This window comes from Apiospora hydei (genome assembly GCF_038363865.1).
Source record: "Apiospora hydei strain CBS 114990 chromosome Unknown utg000006l_segment0_segment0, whole genome shotgun sequence".
In the NCBI taxonomy this organism is placed as follows: Eukaryota; Fungi; Ascomycota; class Sordariomycetes; order Amphisphaeriales; family Apiosporaceae; genus Apiospora; species Apiospora hydei.
Window position 1 is genome coordinate 4,066,433 of NW_027117365.1, and position 20,116 is coordinate 4,086,548.

The 20,116-nt window shown below is 52.6% G+C and overlaps 3 protein-coding genes across 3 annotated transcripts; 2 read left to right on the forward strand and 1 right to left on the reverse strand.

Annotated features, from left to right (window-relative positions):
* Positions 1–556: 556 nt before the first annotated feature.
* Positions 557–2,558, forward strand: PG997_008504 (organic solute transporter Ostalpha-domain-containing protein; the record flags this gene model as incomplete). The annotated part of the gene is made up of 4 exons (XM_066812819.1): positions 557–645; positions 753–770; positions 826–1,975; positions 2,028–2,558. The coding sequence occupies 4 exons, from the start codon at positions 557–559 to the stop codon at positions 2,556–2,558; spliced, it is 1,788 nt and encodes a 595-aa protein (XP_066668161.1).
* Positions 2,559–3,024: 466 nt separating this feature from the next.
* PG997_008505 (GNAT family N-acetyltransferase) lies at positions 3,025–3,501 on the reverse strand (the record flags this gene model as incomplete). Its single annotated transcript, XM_066812820.1, has 1 exon — positions 3,025–3,501. The coding sequence occupies one exon, from the start codon at positions 3,499–3,501 to the stop codon at positions 3,025–3,027; it is 477 nt and encodes a 158-aa protein (XP_066668162.1).
* A 1,319-nt stretch (positions 3,502–4,820) lies between these two features.
* On the forward strand, positions 4,821–7,861 carry PG997_008506 (uncharacterized protein; the record flags this gene model as incomplete). Its single annotated transcript, XM_066812821.1, has 5 exons — positions 4,821–4,924; positions 4,977–5,223; positions 5,397–6,299; positions 6,373–7,548; positions 7,604–7,861. 5 exons carry the CDS (start codon positions 4,821–4,823, stop codon positions 7,859–7,861), a joined length of 2,688 nt encoding a protein of 895 aa, XP_066668163.1.
* Positions 7,862–20,116: the final 12,255 nt, after the last annotated feature.

A 20,116-nucleotide genomic window follows, 5' to 3' on the forward strand; every position in this document is an offset into this window, starting at 1 on the left:
TGCATGCTAATCTACCGTTAATTGAAAGCTCGACTTCCAATGTTCAATTACCTAATGACGCGCGCTGCAGCTCAGATTCGGCGGGGGCTCTAGCTGCAGCAACACCCTGTTAGTTCGTGCTAGTCAGTGCCTCTAGGCTCTCCTTATTAGTCCTAGCAGTCCAATTCCCCAAGCACCAAGTCCTTGATTGCTCAGGGAGATAGATAGTCGGCAAGCGGGGGTTGACTGCTGCTGCTGCTGCTGGGGACAGTGACGGGGGGCCCTGGCATCCAGATTAACCTTAGCTTGAGGTATCTTTTGAGACGCAGGCTGCAGCACATGCCATCGTCAGGAAGGCAGGCGGAACGTTAGCTCCCTCACCCCAATCACCATCACCATCTGATTTCCCATGCCCATGCGACACGCCGCACACCGCGCGTCAGAGGCTTCACTGCTTCCATCTACCTAAATATTCAGTGTTGATGATGCCTGTGACATCGCTCGACCGCCTCCCTTCCTAACTCCTTCAGATAAGTTCAAGCTCTCTGCCTTTGCGACGGCCGCCGTACAGTACATCATGGTCAGCGGCACCGGCCAAAAGTTCGAATATGCAACCACCATCACGGCTGGTGTTGCCTCTATCGTGGCCACCGTCCTATCTGTAATGTGAGGCTTTTTCCCTTTTGCTATCCCGTCTATAGACTCGTGTTCTCCCCATGCTCTGTTCCGGTCCCTTCGAGTACATGTACTGACCTGAGCGCTGCCCGATACAGATCAATATGGTTCCAACTGTACGTATCCCTTGACCACGCAAATGCCTGCAACTGGACACTGATAGTCCTGCAGCAAGAACTACCGAAAGCCTCTATCCCAGAGATATACCGTCAGACTGCTCCTCATGGTTCCTATATACTCGATATCTTCCTGGGTCAGCATGATTTCCCTGGTGGCAGCCCAATTCCTGGACCCGATTCGAGACATATACGAGGCTTTCACCATCTACGCCTTTTTTCAACTCCTGATTAACTATCTCAGTGGCGAGAGAGCTTTGTTAATCATGACCCATGGACGCTCGCCCGTCCAGCATCTCTGGCCCCTGAACCATGTCCTGCCCAAGGTCGACATATCCGACCCCTACACTTTTCTCGCCATCAAGCGAGGTATCTTGCAATACGCCTGGCTCAAGCCTATTCTGGCCCTTGCCGCTATCATCATGAAGGCCACAGGTACCTATCAGGAGGGATACATTGGACTGACCTCCGGCTACCTTTGGAGTGGTATCATATACAACCTCAGTGTCACGATCAGTCTGTACGCCCTTGGCCTCTTTTGGGTCTGCATGCACAACGATTTGCTGCCGTTCCGACCCGTGCCCAAGTTCTTGTGCATTAAGCTCATTATTTTCGCTTCGTATTGGCAAGGGTTCCTCTTGTCTATCCTGGTCTGGTTGGGAGCGATTCCCGACAACGTCGAGGGCTACACCTCCGACAACCTAGCTGCCGCTATCCAGGATGCATTGATTTGCTGCGAAATGCCCGCTTTCGCAGTGGCGCACTGGTATGCTTTCTCATACCACGACTATGCCGATAACACAGTATCTGCGGCGAGGTTGCCCGTCAAATATGCTCTGCGAGACGCTTTCGGTGTCATAGATCTCATCCAGGATTCAAAGGAGACATTCAACGGCGATAAGTACAACTATCGTGTGTTTGACTCATCTGGCAAGGTAATTGCCCATGAAGATTCGAGCTCCCGGTTTGCCAGAATCAAGGACGGTATGAGATACAGTCGGAGCGGAGAAGCCAAATATTGGATTCCGAAGCCAGCGGAGGTCAGAGGGGAATTGACCGCGAACACACCACTCCTGAATGGCGACGGCGGACCAAGCGGGTCGAACCCCAAGTATAGTGGAGGTGCTACAGACGAGGCCGACATTGACTCAGGCGACGAAAGTCTGTACGACAAAGCACGGGAACTGGAGTTCGGTGACTGGAATGTAGGTTGTCATTATTTGAGACTATCATGGAGTATCCCACTAATGAGTGCAGTATCCCGTTATCACGGCAAATATACCATCACGAGAGCGATGGTACGGACAGTCACAAGTATATCAGTCTAGCACCGGCGCTTGGGGTGCGTCGCGGGCGTCTTCATACAAATCCACGCGGCCGGCAGCTAGGACGGTGGGAAGCTCAGGTAGTCTCACTAAACAGCTCGGAAAGGGGAAGCAGAAGGAAAGGAAGCAAAGCCTCTTTGCCAATGAACCTTCCCCTGGCACTCCGGCCAAGGTCATCAGGCCGGTAGAGGAGGAAGCTGAAGCATCACAAAAGAACGGTCCCCTTGGCGCCCCAGTCCTTTCGACATCAGACCCCCAGATCCTCATGGAGGAGGCTGAGGACGAAGAGGATGAGACGACACCGTTCCAGGTGGGAGAGCCCACGCCTGACGAGCCTAGCCCCGGAGCAGAGGAGTCCAGACAATGGAATGACGAGACGCGGAAAAACGATGATTCAAAAAGCCCACTATACGGCTCTGGTGGCGAGGATGAGTTCCGGAATCCGTGGGAAAGCCGTTCATGATTTTTGTTTCTTGCAGCACAATCTCAGTTTGGCAGACTTGTTTAGATACCCACGCTAGACGTTTATATCACGCTTTCGTGTCTGTTCAGAAGGTCTGGAATTCATATGCATAGCGGAAGGGTGCTTTAGCAATTTTCAGCGTTACTTTGGGGAGTTCACTGTTATATTTGATTTGCGAAATACACGACATGGTTTGCCATTACAGGAGCAGAATAGGTAGCAAACAGTACTAGCTCGCCGAACTCTTGTTTCATGCACATTCCTGGTGTAACATTTTAGCAACTTCTGTTGTGGAATCGAATCAATGGCCCTGGACTTCGCGCCAGCTCAGGAAATCCGAGCTGCATCAGTAAATATCTCCTATTTGCGATATTTACTAGTATTCACCGCTCGTCGAGCCGGTCGTTGAGTCGGGATATAACAGAGGGAACCGCCTAAAGAATTAGCTCAAGCTGGTCTCATGAGATTAAGACGTCCTCATTCGATCCCCGCTGGTGCCGACATCTTTCAGAACAATGTCCATGCCCATCTCCCTCGGCATCGCCTCCTTAAACCCGTTCTTCTCGTAAAGCCTCCTCCCGGGGATGTCGGCGAAGAGCGTCACATAGGCGTCTCCCTTGGCAGCGTGTGTTTTGATCCTCTCCATGAGCGACTTCAGGATCGCGTCGCCGAGCCCCCGCCGCTGGTGCTCCGGCAGCATCGCCATATCCGCGATGATTAAGTACCACCCGCCGTCGCCGATGACACGGCCCATGGCCACGGGCTTCGTGGGCGACGCGGACTCGGCGACGTAGCAGCCGTACCAGGCGCCCGAGACGGCGGCGCCGGCTTGCTGCGCGTTCACGGGCGTTAGGCCCGAGGCGCGGCGCAGGTGCATGTAATCTTCCACGGCTGGGTAGCCCTCGATAAGGGTGTAGCCCGAGGGCAGGTTAGCGGTAGACATGATTGCCGAGGCGTCGACGGATTAAGCTGAATAGAGTGGGTGGATTCGACTTCAGGAGATAAGTGGCATTCTGGATGGGCAATCTCAACACAATGAGGATGGTATTCGAAGTTGGCGATTTGATAGACCTTAACGTATAGTAATATTCGGGTTTTCTATAGTTGTCTTTTTTTTTCATCTTATCTACTCGGATGTCTGTCACGGGGCGGCTAAGACTCATCATTACAACGTTGCCTAGTATTCAGCTTACGGGTGAAGGCCGAAGCCGATCACGGAGACCGCCGGCGTCCAATACGGGCTGCTCGGCTTGCATTTATATTACATCGTCAACGTAGACGAGGGAGTAAAAAGCGCATTCAAAGTATATACCAGCCTCCGTAGCCTTCTATTGTGAAGGACAAACCAACACTAGGCACCAACCCCTTTCTCAACAACTCCGAAGCAATTAGGTCCGGATGGCTGAATACCTATGGTGCTACTCGCCCATCAGAACTCGTAGTCTAACCTAGCGCCGATGCACCAAGGACAAAATCGTTGCTTTTGTTCACCAAGCCCCGCCAACCGCCGCCAGCGCACTCTCCTGAAACACACATCTTCCTTATGCAGGAACCGAGTGTTATCAGCGCGGTTGGTCTGAAGCTCGAATGCAATGTTGTTTTCTACGTCCAAATGCAAAATCGTACAACGGTAGATATGAGTTGACCAAAGTCCAAGTCGAGGTTGTCTTCCAGTGGAGAATGAGATGCAGCCCGTGTAAGTCGCCCATGCTCCCACACCACAGGATGCACACGACAACTGATATTCTAAAGAGAGGTATAGACTCGGTGTTCGACTTTTCGCATACTCATATGCTCAAATCTATTATATTACTCATGTTCTTACCAGAATGAAAGTGTCGTTTTCCGATTTAAGGGCCGTGATCGGATAAAAAGCAGATTGAAGAGCTCTGGGCCGTGTTTGTACACTGCTGTGTTTTCTCCGGCGTCCCGGCAACTGCAATCCAGGCCCTTCCCCAGGTCTCTGTTGGCGCCTCCAGTCTCCACCACGGCCAATCAGGGCATTGCGCGGCCACTGGGCATGGGGGGATCAGCAAATCCAAGTCCACTGGAACCTGGAACCGTCCGGAAAGAGCTTCGAGCCTCGGTAGCAACCAACAAGCCAGTCGTCATCTGATTTATGACCCCATCCCCATCCCATTACATCTGCTTCCGCCACTTCTGCTCGGATATTTCTTGCTGCATACCTACTACCTGTCTGGCTACTTACTCATCTTCCCTTCCCTCTGATTCTGTATAGAGACCAATCCCACAGGCGTCAGCATGGCGCCCCCGGCCCAGTCCGTCACCATGATGCCGTTTATTCCTCTGGCCAAGGGCAGCGTCCTCTTTCCCTGGCTCAGCCCTCCGCATTCCGGTACCCTCCAGTCGCGGCGACATTCCCGCGATGCTTTCGACTGTCTATGCGCGCGCATCGAGAGAATCCGTGCGGGTCGACCAGATACCCGTCGTCTGCGTCCCCATCACCTCGCCTCTTCTCAGCCGCCGAGGCCAGCTGCTGCTGGCCAACGATCCCGAAAAGTACAACGAACTCCTCGAGGCCGATACCACCAACATAAAGAAAGAAAAGCTATATGGGTATGGTGTCACGGCCAAGATCACAGCCATTCAAGGCCAGAACTCGGGGGAGTTTAGCCTGTTGGTGCAGGGAATCAGTCGCGTCTCGGTAAGCGACTGTCGCGGTTTACTTTCCGTCCTTCCTAGTTGCTATTCCTGTTCACCACAGTTTTTTGAGGAGCCAATACTCCTTTCAGTTCTGGGTCGCCAGTAATTTCTTACAAGATACCAGTACTATGCAGTTTGTTTCTTGGCAGCGCAATACTAACACCGAGTCAACAGGTCGACAAGGTTACCAAGGAGGATCCCTTTTTCGAGGGCAAAGTCAAACCTTTAGTTGACGCCATCCCCATCCAAGACTCTCCGTATCAAGACCTATTCGAAAGGTTGAAGCACCTGTCTCTTGAGCTCGTGTCATATCTCAGAGTCTCGGCCTTCTTACTGTCTGCGCCATCCGCAGGCCTGAACCCTCTGCTGTCGAGACGACTTGGTATGCTCATATCGAACAAAACACCAGCCGAAGGCGGAGCTCTTGCCGATTTCATGATGAACATCCTGGATGCTTCATACGAAGACAAGCTTCAAATCCTCGCGGCCACCGATGCCCAGGATCGCATCCAGAAGGTTATAGCGCTACTCGAGCGTCAAATCAACGACATGAAGGGCAACATTAAAATCACAGCCGTCTCAACCACTTCGGTACCAATCGCCAATCGCGAAGACGGCACGGACAAAAATGCAAGCAAGCGAAGCGCCCGCAAAGGTTCAGTTTCCACTCTCAACCTCAACAATCTGCTTGGTGGCATGGGCGGCAAAGGAGACCAGTCTGACGCGGATGATTTGGAGGAGCTAAATAAGAAGATCGAAGAGGCCAAGCTCCCACCAGAAGCCGCCAAGGTTGCTGAGCGCGAAATGAAACGGCTCAAGCAAATGAACACATCACAGGCGGAGTACCAAGTAATTCGCACATACCTCGAAACGCTTTCCGAGATCCCTTGGGCTGCAACGACCGATGATCCCATCGGCCCTGGTACTCTGGAGGCAGCAAGAAAACAGCTCGATGATGACCACTACGGCATCGAGAAGGTCAAGAAGCGCCTTCTCTCATACCTAACGATTGTCAGGTTGATGCAATCAGCCAACGAGGCGGTGGACGCTCAAATCAAGCAGACGGAGAAAGAAACCGTGGATCTGGAGTCTAGTAAAAAAGGCAGCAACGGAAGCAGCAACGGAAGAGGTACCCACGCTTGACCCCGAGCTTGAAGAGAAGATACGGGCCAGTGGTATCAAGGTCCAGATGCTCAGAAGCAAGCGGAGAACGGAAAAGGCACCCATCCTTCTCTTGGTAGGCCCTCCGGGTGTAGGCAAGACGAGCATAGCCAGGTCCATCGCTACTGCATTGGGACGCAAGTTTCATCGGATCTCGCTTGGAGGTGTACGAGATGAAGCGGAAATTCGGGGCCACCGGAGAACGTACGTCGCCGCGATGCCAGGAGTCATCGTGCAGGGGCTGAGGAAGGTTGGGGTGGCAAACCCCGTCTTCCTGTTGGACGAAATCGATAAGTTAGGCATGGCCAATCACAACGGCGATCCTTCAGCCGCTATGCTCGAGGTGCTCGATCCGGAACAGAACAATTCATTTACGGATCACTATGTCGGCGTTCCCATTGACTTGAGCAAAGTCTTGTTCATTGCCACTGCCAACTCCCTCGACACCATCCCCGGTCCTCTACTGGATCGCATGGAGGTCCTGGAGTTTTCTGGTTACACCACACTCGAAAAGCGACATATTGCCTTGCGACACCTGGTACCAAAGCAGATACGTGTAAACGGTCTGACAGAAGATCAGCTGATGTTCAACGAGGAAGTCGTCTCGAAAATTATCGAGTCGTACACCCGTGAGTCAGGGGTGCGTAATCTTGAACGTGAGATTGGCTCGGTATGTCGTGCAAAAGCTGTTGAGTTTGTGGAAGCGAACGACAAAGGGCAACCCGAGACATACCGGCCTCAACTGACGGTCGAGGACCTCGAAGCTATCCTTGGCATTGAGAAGTTTGAAGACGAGATCGCGGAGAAGACTACGCAGCCCGGCATAGTCACAGGCCTCGTTGCTTACAGTTCCGGTGGCCATGGCGGTATCCTCTTCATCGAAGTGCTCGATATGCCCGGTGATGGGAGCGTCGAGTTGACCGGCAACCTCGGCAAAGTCCTCATGGAGAGTGTGAAGGTGGCACGAAGCTGGGTCCGAAATCACGCGTACGAGCTTGGTCTCACTCAAGATCCTTCGGAGAATATCATGAAGAACCGCAGTCTTCATGTCCACTGTCCATCTGGAGCCATACCCAAAGATGGCCCCTCCAGTGGCATGGCTCAGGCTATTGCACTCATCTCCCTTCTGTCTGGCAGGGCCGTGCCTCCAACCATGGCCATGACCGTAAGTACCGCTTGCATGCTCAAGTTCTTGATGATCATACTAATTTGCTGTACAGGGAGAATTCCAGCTGTCTGGTCACGTCAAGCGCGTCGGGGGAATCAAGGAGAAGCTTATTGGGGCATACCGAGCCGGCGTCAAGACAGTCCTGTTGCCGGCGCAAAACGAGAAGGACGCTCGAGAGGTGCCTTCTGAAGTCCGCGAGGGCTTGACGATCATTTACGTCAGTCACATATGGGACGCCATCCGTCAGATCTGGCCTGATGTGCAGTGGCCTTCGGAGACGGCCTTTGCCGGCGTCCAGCCACGGCTGTGAGTGAAGACGCCTTGTTTCAGTGGTTATCGGCATGGCGTTGCATGGGATGGAGCGTCTGCAGTTTGATTGCTGCAGATTTATTGTATATTTATGATCGTCTACAGAGGACGTCGTGTACGTTTTGGATGAGTCTTCTTTATCAGGAGTTATGCAATTACGAGAGCGGTTTCAGCAGTCAGTCCAACTATTCGAAGTACCCTTGATATTCTCTATAGAATCAACGTTTATGGATAAGTGAATACACTATCTGGCTCACGAGACTTCATTCCCATTGAGGATAGCAGCTATACAAGTGACTTCCTTGGCACATTTCTACTGGAGTCAGATCGGCCTGTTTGTTCAATCACGGAACCTGCAATCGAACCATTCGAGTGCCTCCTGGAATCACCACCTGGAAACACATTACCCGGTTCTGGAAGTGGGCGTATGTCCACCAAATAAACAATAGTTCGAGGAGTTAACTGTAGGTAGGTGTTGGTTTCGGAAGCAGGGCCAGCGGTTTCACAACCGATGTATTTTACCTAGGTATTCGATGGTATCTGACGGGTCTTGCCTGTCCAGTGTACATAGGTATCCTACAAAACCAGCCTCTTTTTTCTTCTCTTTCTCTATCTCTCACTCTATGAAGCCACGTCGAGGCCAGGCGATCCGATCCACCCATCGTGGTTCGTATTTTTCCAACACGAGCTTCTCCTTACCCCCGGTGTGCGGCCATACCGGCTGGTCTGGTCGGCAAACCCTTGTGTGTGTAATGCGAGAAAAAGCTCCCTCCCTGTGTTCCCGTAAAAGTAAAAAGTATGCTGTTCTTCTGCCCCGCGCTGTTTGCGTTTAATAATGGCCCTTGGGCCTTGGCCATTGCCCACCGCATCTCGATAGGTTACCAGCGCACAAGATCTTTGTATTACGTTTGCACAAGTGGGAAGGGGGGAGGGGGGACGAAACGGATCCAACTCGAAACGGAAGAGGCGAGCCTCTTTTTTCTTCTTTTCTTCTTCTTCTTTTCTGAATGTGTACAGCAGCTAGCAGCAGTACCTACGATACCTATGCTGATGGGAGGGGATTTCGGGTGGTACAAGAGGAGATTTCCCCATGTGCAAAGCCAAGTCGGTCACTGTAGGTTACTTTAATAAATACAATGTAGGAGCTATGTAAAAGTAAGATGATGTTGACAATTTGGGCTTCGCTCTTGCCTACGTGATTGGTGTGCTTCATCGCTCATACTTGCTACCCATACCATGCCCAGACAGCTCAAGCAAACAAACACACATCGGGGTTTAGTTGCAGGACCTGAGTGGGCGGTGGGAGAAGAAAACAAAAACGCCGCTTTCAGTTCAAGCCACATACAATATCTGCGGTTTCGTTGCTGAAATGACATCTCATCTGCCCATCATCATCACCATCATCATCCTATCAAGCTCACTTCGTCGCTGTGTGGTGCGATCTCCGGCTAGACGGGACGTCTAGCAGTTAGTTATATTGTTCTTACATACTTTGAGTATCGTGTTATTTATATTGCTAAAATTGTAAAGGGGCGAAGAAGCATGTATCTATACGAAGCGCATCGATATACATATGGTATTTATAGGTAGGCACACACATGCGCCGAGAGAAACCGCATGCAGCGGTACGTGGGGGTCTCTGTATGTAGGCTCGGCCGTGTACGAACATGTAAAGTGTATCACGTTGCAAGATGCTATCTGAGCTACCTACCTAACCTACCGAACGTAGCTGTTATGCCTTGTGTGCCACTTAGCACCAGGTGCTTGCTGACCCTTCAAGTTGCAAATATGCATGTCTCAGCGAGTGACCAGACGATGTGTTGCGCGCGTGCCTGTGTAAGTGTGCTGCGCGCCGCGCCACACCTTGGGTCTCGGAGAGTAAACTTCATTAAGAAGAGAAGATAATGGGAGGGCGGGACAGGCGCGACGTTATTTTTCTTCTTCTTTCTTTCGCCTTTGTCTCGCCTCGGCAAGACTTGCAGGTTTTGTCTCTGGGGGGGGATGATTGTGTGGCATTGAGACATCCAGTACAAGTTTAAGAGAGGACAAGGGCCATGGCAAGGGGCCGAAAGGGCAGCAGGGAAGGCGAAGGGAGGCAGCATAGGAGGCCATGCACGCTGCGGGCGTTTGGGGAATATTGTCCGGCTCAGTCGCTGGCGGTTTCTGTGTCACGTCAGAGGCCAGGTTGGCAGGTGGGAGGGAGGGATGTTGGGGAATGCGGGAGGCGAGGCGAATCTTCCTTTGAGATTCAGGGTGTGATTGATGCGAACTTGCATCTCGGTTGATTGCGCCGGTCTGAGTCAGTTATAGATGCCAGGACTTCTACTATTACTATAGGGCTTTTATAGGGTATAATGGTTGTTATATCTGAGCTATACTTAGAAAGTTTCCCCCTCGTATATGTATATATATGTATATATATATGAGAAGCGCAGGAATGGTTTGATGTTCCCAACGCTTCTGCCAAGTGCCTACTCGCGGTCCAATCCGGTTTCTCCTCCATCTATGCATAGGACCCAATCTATAACTCATGCAGGTTCAAGCAGGTCTGTAGTTGATGAGAGTGAACTACACATATATATCAGAGGTAAATATAGACAGATAGGTTCCGAGATGCGTTACTACGGCCACACCCCGTCAGCCAGCCAACAGAGCACGTACACACACACCTATTGTATCAGGACGACTTTCGACAACTGTCATCCCGCTCCAACTGACAACCCGCCCCCGAGACATTTAGATTGGCGACCAGTCTATTTCACTCTTGCTGTCCTCCTCGCATCCGCGTGTTGCCTGCCCTCGCCCCTCGACATATCCCCCGAGGAGGACAGGGCAGGCCGAAGCCAACGGGGCCAGGGGCTGCGGGAAGTAGCGATCATAACCCAACATGCCTGCATTAGTGTGCAAAACCTCCGAAAATGGGGCGTGTGGATGTAGATGTAGATGGGAGGGAGAAGGGGTGGGCAAGGGCAGCCTCACCCGTGAATGATCCGTGTCATCTCCCACCTAAAACCTATTCGCCTCTCCCGTCTCCCTCTGGCCCGGTTTCATCGTGACCCCAAAGAAGTAGAGAGCGAGGGTACGAGGGTGCGCGCGCGTGTGTAGGTGTGCCCCAGAGGGAAGTGATGACGAGACGAGAGGGTGTTCGGTCGTAGTCGCATGGCGAAGGCGGACGGGAGGGAGACACGGACGGGTAGGCACCCCAACCCTAAGAGGAGAATTAGCCTCGCATCGGCCGTAAGTAAAGACTGTGTCGCCGTGGGACAAGATTGCTCCTTTTGGTGTTTCTTCTGCTTCTTTTGGGGCAGAGGGAAACGGGCTGTGCACGTTGAGGAGCGCCCCCTCCCCCGCCCCTCCCTCGTCGGGGGTTAGGTTATCGGCAGACGGATGGCACGACACGAGGGGAGAGGGGGCGGCCGCGGACGGGAGTTATTTCTGCCTGGGACGGTCGTGACACGACATGGGACATCTGTGTACACCGGGGACCTAATCCTGCTACGAGTTAACCCAGAGACAGCCAAGTACATACAACGGCGACGTGGTGGCCGCCAGACTCGGTTTTGTGTGTCCTCTGGATCAGCAGGAGGAGAGAGAGAGCAACTGTACCTACCTCGCGGTGCAAGTCTGTCTCTACAAATTCAATCCATATTGACCGAAATCAAATGTACACGTTCATGTAGCCGATTCTGCGCCTGTACTACGTTTGTCAATATCGACGATGTCTTTCTTGTGTTGCCTCCAAAACCCAGCCTCTTAGTGACGTGTGTATGTGTTTTGGACTGTACTGGGACTCTGGGCAAGCCCGCCTCGGAAGCGCAAAGAGGGATGAAGGGTCGAAGTTGGCATGGAGAATTCTTATTATTTCGCGCGTTACGGATCGGAATGCAGGGCAGTCAACCAGAAAGCAGCAAACCTTGGGCACTCAGCCTTCGGAAATTATATCTCTCACCCTTGCGTTGATTCGTCCTGCCTGCCTGGCCCAATGGAAAGAAAGGGTGTCAGGGTGTACACACATCACAGCGAGGCTGGGTAGGAACAGGAATGGGCACGACCAGCAGTAAGTTGCGTTTCCCAAGGAAGACCTCGTAATGGTACGGTACGGCAGTCCCGTAAATTAACATAATCGTGAGCCAGCCTATGGTTCGCCGCGAGATCTCTCTCCCTCCTCTCTCTCTCTCCATAACGATGGGCATGCCACTGCTGCTGCTCCGTGGAACCGGACATGGTATAGGGCTTTCCCCGAAACGCCCAGGAGAATATTGCAAAGTACGGATACGCAGATCTAGGTAAGGCAGGCAGGAACACATCCTTCGTTACTCCGCCCAGAGGAGCCACGGGGCTCTTCTTACTTGGTAGGTCGCAGAGACTCGCATATGGAGGTTCACCAAAGTCTGGGTCTGGTTGCTGTATCGTACAGGATCAATATGCCGAAAGGATCTACGAGCATGGACAGCCACGCAGAACGGAGAGCATGTACCAGTACTCGCAGGTCTTCGGCAAGATTGCCATGCCGGTCGTGATATCTTATGAAATTGAAATACTTATACACGGAAAGGAGAGAACAGTCTCCTGTCCCCGGTACATGATCACTACATCAGATGTACGTTGCTGCTGCTGCTGCTGCTCCTCTTCCTCGGCACATCTTCTGCAGCCTGCACAGTGGACTCCAGACTGCAGATACAGCCCGTATTCTCAGGGCCTGTCGGAGATATTCAAAACATTCCATAAGCGCCTCAACCGCCTCGATCACCGTACCTCAGTCAGCAAGTCATGATCTGCAACCTCCACAAGCCCACGGGAACTCGGCATTTGCCCAAGGCACGAGTCATCCAAAGCACCGGATGATACCCTCTGGACCCTCGGTCGCAATAATCGCCCGACCTAGGCATGGCCACTCCATCCGATTCTTCAATGTAGATACACAGGAGGGACCCCGTCCTAACAAACACTCTCATGCACGCCGGACAATAGTTCCATGCTGAGATGACGTGTTTGCAGGGGACGACTTATCAACACGCAAGTCGCTGCCAATCTCGACCCTCCATACATATCACACGAACTGGCTCATTCAATAAAGAATACGGCGCGTCTATCGCCCCTATCAGAGTAATAGTACCTTATGTGATGACGGGGATAGCGAAGACCCCCCCATCAGGCACCAGAGACTAGAGTTAGGGTATTGGGAACGCCCCAGTAAGTGCCGGGTAGCCTCGCTTTCGGGGAAAAAAAGCATCACATGCCGCTGTGGTTCCGCGTTTGTTCCCCTTCTCGTGCCTCGCTCTAGCGGTGAGTAAAGGCCATGCCATACCGGGCGGGCGGCGAGATCGTTTGGGTCTTCCACGTGCCGCATGGTTCTTTGTATCCAGAGGGGGTCCGTTTTCTACGATGTCGGCCGCCTCTAATGTAAACGTCCGATCCTTGGCTGGTGCCAGCCTCTTTCTATGGGTATGGGCTATACGGATATCCTGCTGGTTCCAAATAAACCGGTCCGCTGCTAAAGAAATAGGCGGCTTGCAGCTTGCACTAGAGCTGACCGGGATCGACCTAGCTGCTGTCCCTCACACTTGTGCTGCAGTCCCCCGAACAAGGAAATCAAGAACCTTGGCGGCGACGAGATTGGGCCAAACCGGGGGCACTCGTTGGAAGGGTTCTGTAGTCGAGCCAGGCTCGGCTTAGCGGACGGTAGTACAAGCAACTAAGGTTAGCCCTTCAAGTGACGTGCGTGAGTCCCGACGACAAAATTTACTTTCGCTTTCCGCGTGGGGACAATAATATCTTGCCAGCGGGCATCCCAATAAGTTAGCCTCCCCGTTGGATCATCGAGGAGGCCCCGTTGCGTATTGGGATCGGAAATACCCCTCGTCATGGTAATGTCTCCTCTCCTCTGGGTCCCTGCCAGGTCAGGCCTTGCCCGGCTATGGGTAAATGAAATCGAGGAGAGGAGAGGGGACAGTGGTAACCGGGTGGAAGGCACCAACGATCGAATAGTGGACGGGTACATTTCATGTTTACTTACCTAGTTGTATTTCAACCAATGGCCCGCTGTTGGAATATTGGAGAGGCGGGAGAACCCTGGAAGGAAGAGGATATACGACGGCGCCGTCACCCAAGTTGCGGCGGTCGCCTAGCTTTCTAAATTCTGCGTAAGTGCATGTATCCATATGGGTTGTAACGCGAATAGGGCGCAGCCTCAGCCTCATCTTCGTGGGCTCGAGGGCTCGAGTTCATTTGCATGCGCAAATGAGCCACCGTCCAATAAAGGTGGGAATAACCGCCAAAATCCAAGTGACAACGGTGTGTGTGTGTGTGTGTCGGTCGAGGCGGGATCAATTACCGGGCCACCTACTGTACGTATGGCGCAAGTGTATTACTCCGCGCGGCCGGATTCTGACGATTTTTGGATGGGATTAAGAATGGATGGAACCGAGAGCGACGGACTGCCTCAGGTTTATTAGAGGCGTGCAGGCATTTACTGATACTGAATGTGCAGAGTGGGATCGTTCGTCTGTCAAAGTGAGGGTTGCCAGGAAAATCTCTGGAATCCTACGTCAAGGTCGCATCTGGCGCCATTGGCCGCCATTCCGTCGAAGATCCCGAGCTGCTGTGCAGTTCTCCGTTGGATGTATACTTCACGTGCCCCCAGCTGCCGCCCGAGTGGGAGTGAAATTGCGCAAGGGCGTTCATTGCTTTCGGCGCTTCCAGTTTTCCCTTCTCCTTCTTCATCTTCCTCCTCCTCATCCTCCTCCTCTTCTAATCTTGTTTTCCCCTTCATGATCGGCAGGCGACTGATTTGCACCAGTGGCCGTTATGGATAAACGAGTCCGGGGTTCAACGTTTGAAAGAGAGCCAAAACATGTACTACGGCACGGATGACAGCGGGCTAGCCGGTCCAGCTGAAGCTTGGCTCCCTCTTTGACAGGTTGGCCGAGATGACATGCTCGCATTCGTCTGATGTTGCTATTGGCGACGCAGGCCACTGTAGCAGTAGCAGTCGACGGAATGCAACTCGTCCCAAAAAGATGAGACGAAAAGCCAAAACCGAGTTCTGGATGGCCCTTGCAGCCGGGGGCCCGCGTGGTTTTGGTGCCGCTCCTTTGCAATCTCGCCGGGGAGGGCGCGGTGGTTAGCGGCCTGTACTGCTGCTGCTGGGTTTCAAACAAGGTCGAATGCGACTCTGGAATGGTGAAACCCGATCGCTCTAAACCGTTATCCGCTAGAGCGGTGCGGGTAGCCATGTGTTTGGGATGGAGTCGCAGAAAGTGAAGAGGGAATGCGTGATCTGATAAGGACAGGGACCTTATAATATAGCCCCTGAAAATAGTGGTGTCGTTGCGACTCAGCCAGTGTCAGTGTCAGTCTGGACAAGCTCGGCCCCAAAACCCATCTTCTTAGCCGGGCAATGTAACCGGGCGCGACTGGGACGCCGTCGTATGCAAGTATGGGCTGTACCATGGATGGCACGACGACAAGCGAAAGGGCCTGCATATGCTAATCCAGGCCGGCCACCGCTCAAGATCCCAGCAGAGGGGACAGAGCCTTGGCTACACACAGGGCCCTACCCGTTTTGCCGTGCCTACTTACTTACCTCCTTACTGTACCTACATCTATCTGCATACCCAGCAGTAGCTATGCAGTTGGCAGAACTTCTAGACTTTTCTCCGAGTGTGCAGCGGACGGGAGGTGGTCCGCAATCCTTCCGTAATTGCCAGCAATCAAGAAACCCCGGCTGCCCAGTTGCAAAATGGCTGCAAACTCCACAAAACCGTACCGCGGCCGAATCGTGTTGTCTTGTGCCCTGGTATTTGGGCTTATCGCCAGCCTGCCAGCTGCTGAACATCCATGTCGGCATAGACCATGGTCTGCTAGTTCGTGGGTGAATGCAACGCTGGCCCACCGGTAAGCGAGTCAAGGAACGCGTCAAGTTGAACGCAGGTACAGCGCCGCCGGGTACAATTTTCTTTTCTCCTTGCCCGAACACCACGAGTGGTACGGGGCAGGCGAAGGAAAATAGGAGCCCGTCAAGGCGCCAGATGAGAGATCGTCTGGGCTGGAAAAATCCGGGTGCCACCAGAGACGGAACCCTGTGAGGGGAAGCGCCTGTGGCCAGCATATGCCTCCTCTATCACGCATGAGAAAAAGGCCGTCGGACGATTCCCATGTACAGTACAGTATAAGAAAGGCGAAAGGCGCCGAGGTAGACGATGACGATTTAGTGGTGGCCGGATCCCTGCACCTCTCGAGGGTGTGGAATGTGTGGAATGTGTTTACCGACCCTCTGGGGAAAAAGAGTCGCGCTAAGGATCCTCCTCTAGCTCCTCTCCTCTTCCTCCGCCTCCTTCTCCTCCTGGCCTATGGCCTATGGCCTAAGCCCAAGAAGTGGCTAGCGAGGCTGGAGGCTGGAGCAGTACTGGAGGGGCTGCCCACCCACTGCACTGCACTGCAGCTTTGCCTTTTGCCTAGCTTACCTAGGTACCTACCTACTGTACATACCTACTGTAGCTTGCTCCTATACAGCGTCGTACCCGTCCGTCTTCTCCATCTGTGTGGTTGTGGTTGTTCGACAATGAATAATCATCTTACCAATCATGACTTGCCTGCTAACCCAGCCCGTTCGTGTCGCTACGTCAATACGAGTGCCCAAACCTAACGACGTACCATGTTTCGGCCACGGCGCAAAAACTGGTGCGTGGGTTGGTTGCCTGCCAACGGTGGAAGCATCAGATCAGAAATGGTCCAAATTGGTCGGCACTCGCCAAGACGGTGATTTTTTTCCCTCTCTTCCCTTCTCCTCCCCTTGAATTTTTCCTTCTTTCTCGCCATGTAGTGCAGTACATAGGTATCCCCGTAGGCGGTCGACCCACATCCATCAAGAATCAAGATGTATTCAGCCTCATCAATGATCCAAGCGCAAAAGGGGGTTCGGAACAAACCAGTTGCAATCATTAATATCGGGCTTGCTACACCCCTTCTAGAGAGAGAAGAAAAATCTCCGTGTGGTTGGCCTTGTTGGCCGGCGTGCATTCAACGCATAAAGTAGAGATGAGATGACGGCTGCCGCGTGCCTGTGCATCGTTCGAGGATCAGCCAGAGGCCCGTGAGACTAACAGAGTGCGAAAATGCTCCGAATAGACGAGATGAATACTTTATGCATTATATCCCCATGATGCCATCGCCTAGTCGATTTTATACCGATAATCGTGTGAAATCTGCGGCTTTCGGTGATTCGGGCCAGCGGCGCGTGGAAATGCAACTCGAACTTGGCGACCGCGTTGGCGGCTGTTGATTAATCTTTACGTCGTCGCCGTCACCTTGCTCTCTGCTTGCGTAAAGCCTATTTCTCTTCGACGCTGCAGCATAATCTTGGCAAACGCGCATGGTGATGTGCGCATATGGTCACAATACATTATATGTCTATAGACTCGTCAGCTTAATTTTGATAGAATCATTACGATACTTGTCCTCTGTCTCCCCGCCTCGCTACCCGGCGCGTTGTTGATGCATCGGAGTGGTGCGACAGTACATCATTCCATTGAGGCTGTATGCCATGGTAGCAGTGGCCATCTAGTACTCCGTAGACGCTTGGAAATTAGGAAACACCATGCAAATACATGTCTTTCGCAGCACCTGATATGTACTTTTATCGTCAACTGGCAGGTGGTAGGGGTCGGAATTGGCGATGGGATCCACCGCTTACCCATTTGATGTACCAATGGCAGAGGCTACGTCGAGCAAGTAACCTACTTGCCTACCTAACATCTTACCCACACCCATTGAAGAGTCGCTTACAGAAAAGGTTACAGGATGCCAACCCCACACGATTTACATCAAATAGGAGGAAGAGGATGCCTTGGAACACTCACTGGCTGGCTACATGGCCTCACAGTAGTCCAGTACGACGTATGTAAGTACCTAGTGTACGTCGACGCAATGGATCTGTTGCGTGCAACATTGATGCCAGGTACAAATCCAACCTTCAGAAGTAGGGGTGCCTCCATTTGGTCCATGTAATAGGTTGCTGTGCAGTCGGTGGGTGGGAGCTATGGCAGTTGCTCGTTCTCCAACAAAGGAAGGGGGGAAACATAAGGAAAAAAACACCCGCGACGATCTGTGCCGGTTTTCGTAACGGTGAGCTGCATCGTGAAAATATTGGTGACAATTTAATAGCTTATTAGTCGTTCCCACTAGTGGAGGAATCAATAGTCGTGCAAAATATGCTTACTAGCCCGCCTTATGAGCTGTTGATATCATAGCAGAAGATCATATTTTACCTTCCTCCACAGATGTGATTTGCAGTGCCGGTGCAGTGGTTTAGATAGTTCCCGTCTTTCGGACCAGGATTCGATCGTCACTCAACCACAGTCCACGACCCATAGCACCAGCCCTTGTCTCCAGTGCTGTTCATGGCAAGAGCAGTCAGGACTCAGAGCCGCCACGCTCGTCGGACTTGAGGACCTGGGCCTGCCTGTCTGGCCTTGACGGAAGGGGTTGTCTGGGATAAAAGCGAGATATATTGTGGCCTTGAAGTTGCTGACTCGTCGGCGAATCAGCATTGGCTCGGAGCAGTTAGCATCCAGCGTCAAGAGTCGTGATTGGCCCAGCGCAACCATGAATCCTTGCTTCACCAACCATCTGCTCTATTAAGCGGGCCGGGGCTTGGAATCTATTCTTAATCGCGACGACATTGTTAACTACTGAGGCGTTTTATAGTCCATCTATACCCTTCCTTGGACGGTTGGTAACCAACTTCTTGTTCTTTTCTGCGGCATCTTTGATTAGTGTATGCGATCCAAGGTCTCGGTGACCGATTGGGCGGACGTCCGGCAGACCGAGGGCCAGCGACGGTTCGCGACCATGTACATATATACATATGTTCATGTATGTACGCACTTGTCTCCTCAGGTAACGAACGAACGAGGTCATGAGCCTTTTGTGCGACTCCTGGCTTTCCTGTGAACAAGGGAGTCCGAAATGCTGGGACGGCGGTGGCCATCTCGCTCTCTCTCTCTCTCTCTTTGGTGCTAGCTAAACAAAACCTCCCACCGCCCTGGGAACGGCAAAAGGGAAGGGGGGATAGGTGATACCGATACCAGGGACAGTCCTTACTAGGGTGCGTGCAAATTGCAACCAGATTGAACCAGGACGGGTGGAACACTGGAGATGAGGTGACCAGACCACCAACCTGGCCAAACTCGTGGCAGCTCGGGCTACGAGTTGGCCAAGTTCGATCCATGCCTCAGGCCTGTGCTTGGCGCTATAGTGGTCGCCGACCTATTGCGACGTCGTTGAGAGCCGCGGTACGGGCCCCCTCCCAAAAGATCCTTCCATGATATGATGGAGGGTCCCTATCTGGAAGCCACTCTGGAGAGAGTAGCGGTAGCGCTTGCGGCGAGCATCGTCGTGGATTCCTTCTCTACCGTTCTTCGAAGCCAGCGCTGTTTGGCTTGGCGTCCCAACTCCGGTGCTGCCGAGGCTCCGCGGACCAAAACCCAGCGCAATTGGGTTCCGCGATCTACGTCTGCGTCTTACCTGACCTAGCGGTCTCCTCTAACCCCGGGGAGCTTCCTAGCCTCTGGATATGTCCGGTTTATAGAGCCCATCAGGTGAGGTTGGGCACATGTGCGTGCATGTATATGTCACCCCTTATGATGCACCCGCAGCTATAATATAGCAGCCAGGCCTATAGCAGCCAGTCGCCTAGCCACTTGGTACATTAGATGCACTGCCGGGCTGGTCCTATGTAATTGGACGTACCATCAAAAGCTTGAGAGAGCGTGCTGCATAGTCCAGGATGTCAGCATTGATTTTATCCCATGGGCTATCCATGTGGGGATCATTGCAGCAATCTTAAAGGCGAGCTGGCTGCTGTACTTTTACAGTATCATTCAAGTGTATTTCGCCGCTGTGTAGAGGTAGCCAGGCACAAAATAATGTACCTACCTTGAGCAATGCAGCGTCATTAGATCCAATGTAAGACACTTGTAACGAACGTCAAGCTCTTCGACCAAGCGGCTGTCAAAACGAACGGTTTTGGTAGCCGATGCAGGTGTGGATATCTTTAGCCGGTCTACATATCTGCAGACGACCAAACTAGTACGTACATGAGCACAAACAGAGATCAGACGAAAAATGGCCAGGGGGTGTGAGACCCTTGGAACTTGCAACGCTGATGCTGGTACACTGCATCAAGTCGTTTACTGCAAGCGTACATGTACGGTACTGTACTGTTGCAGGTCAAGCGCGTGTGTGTACTTGCATT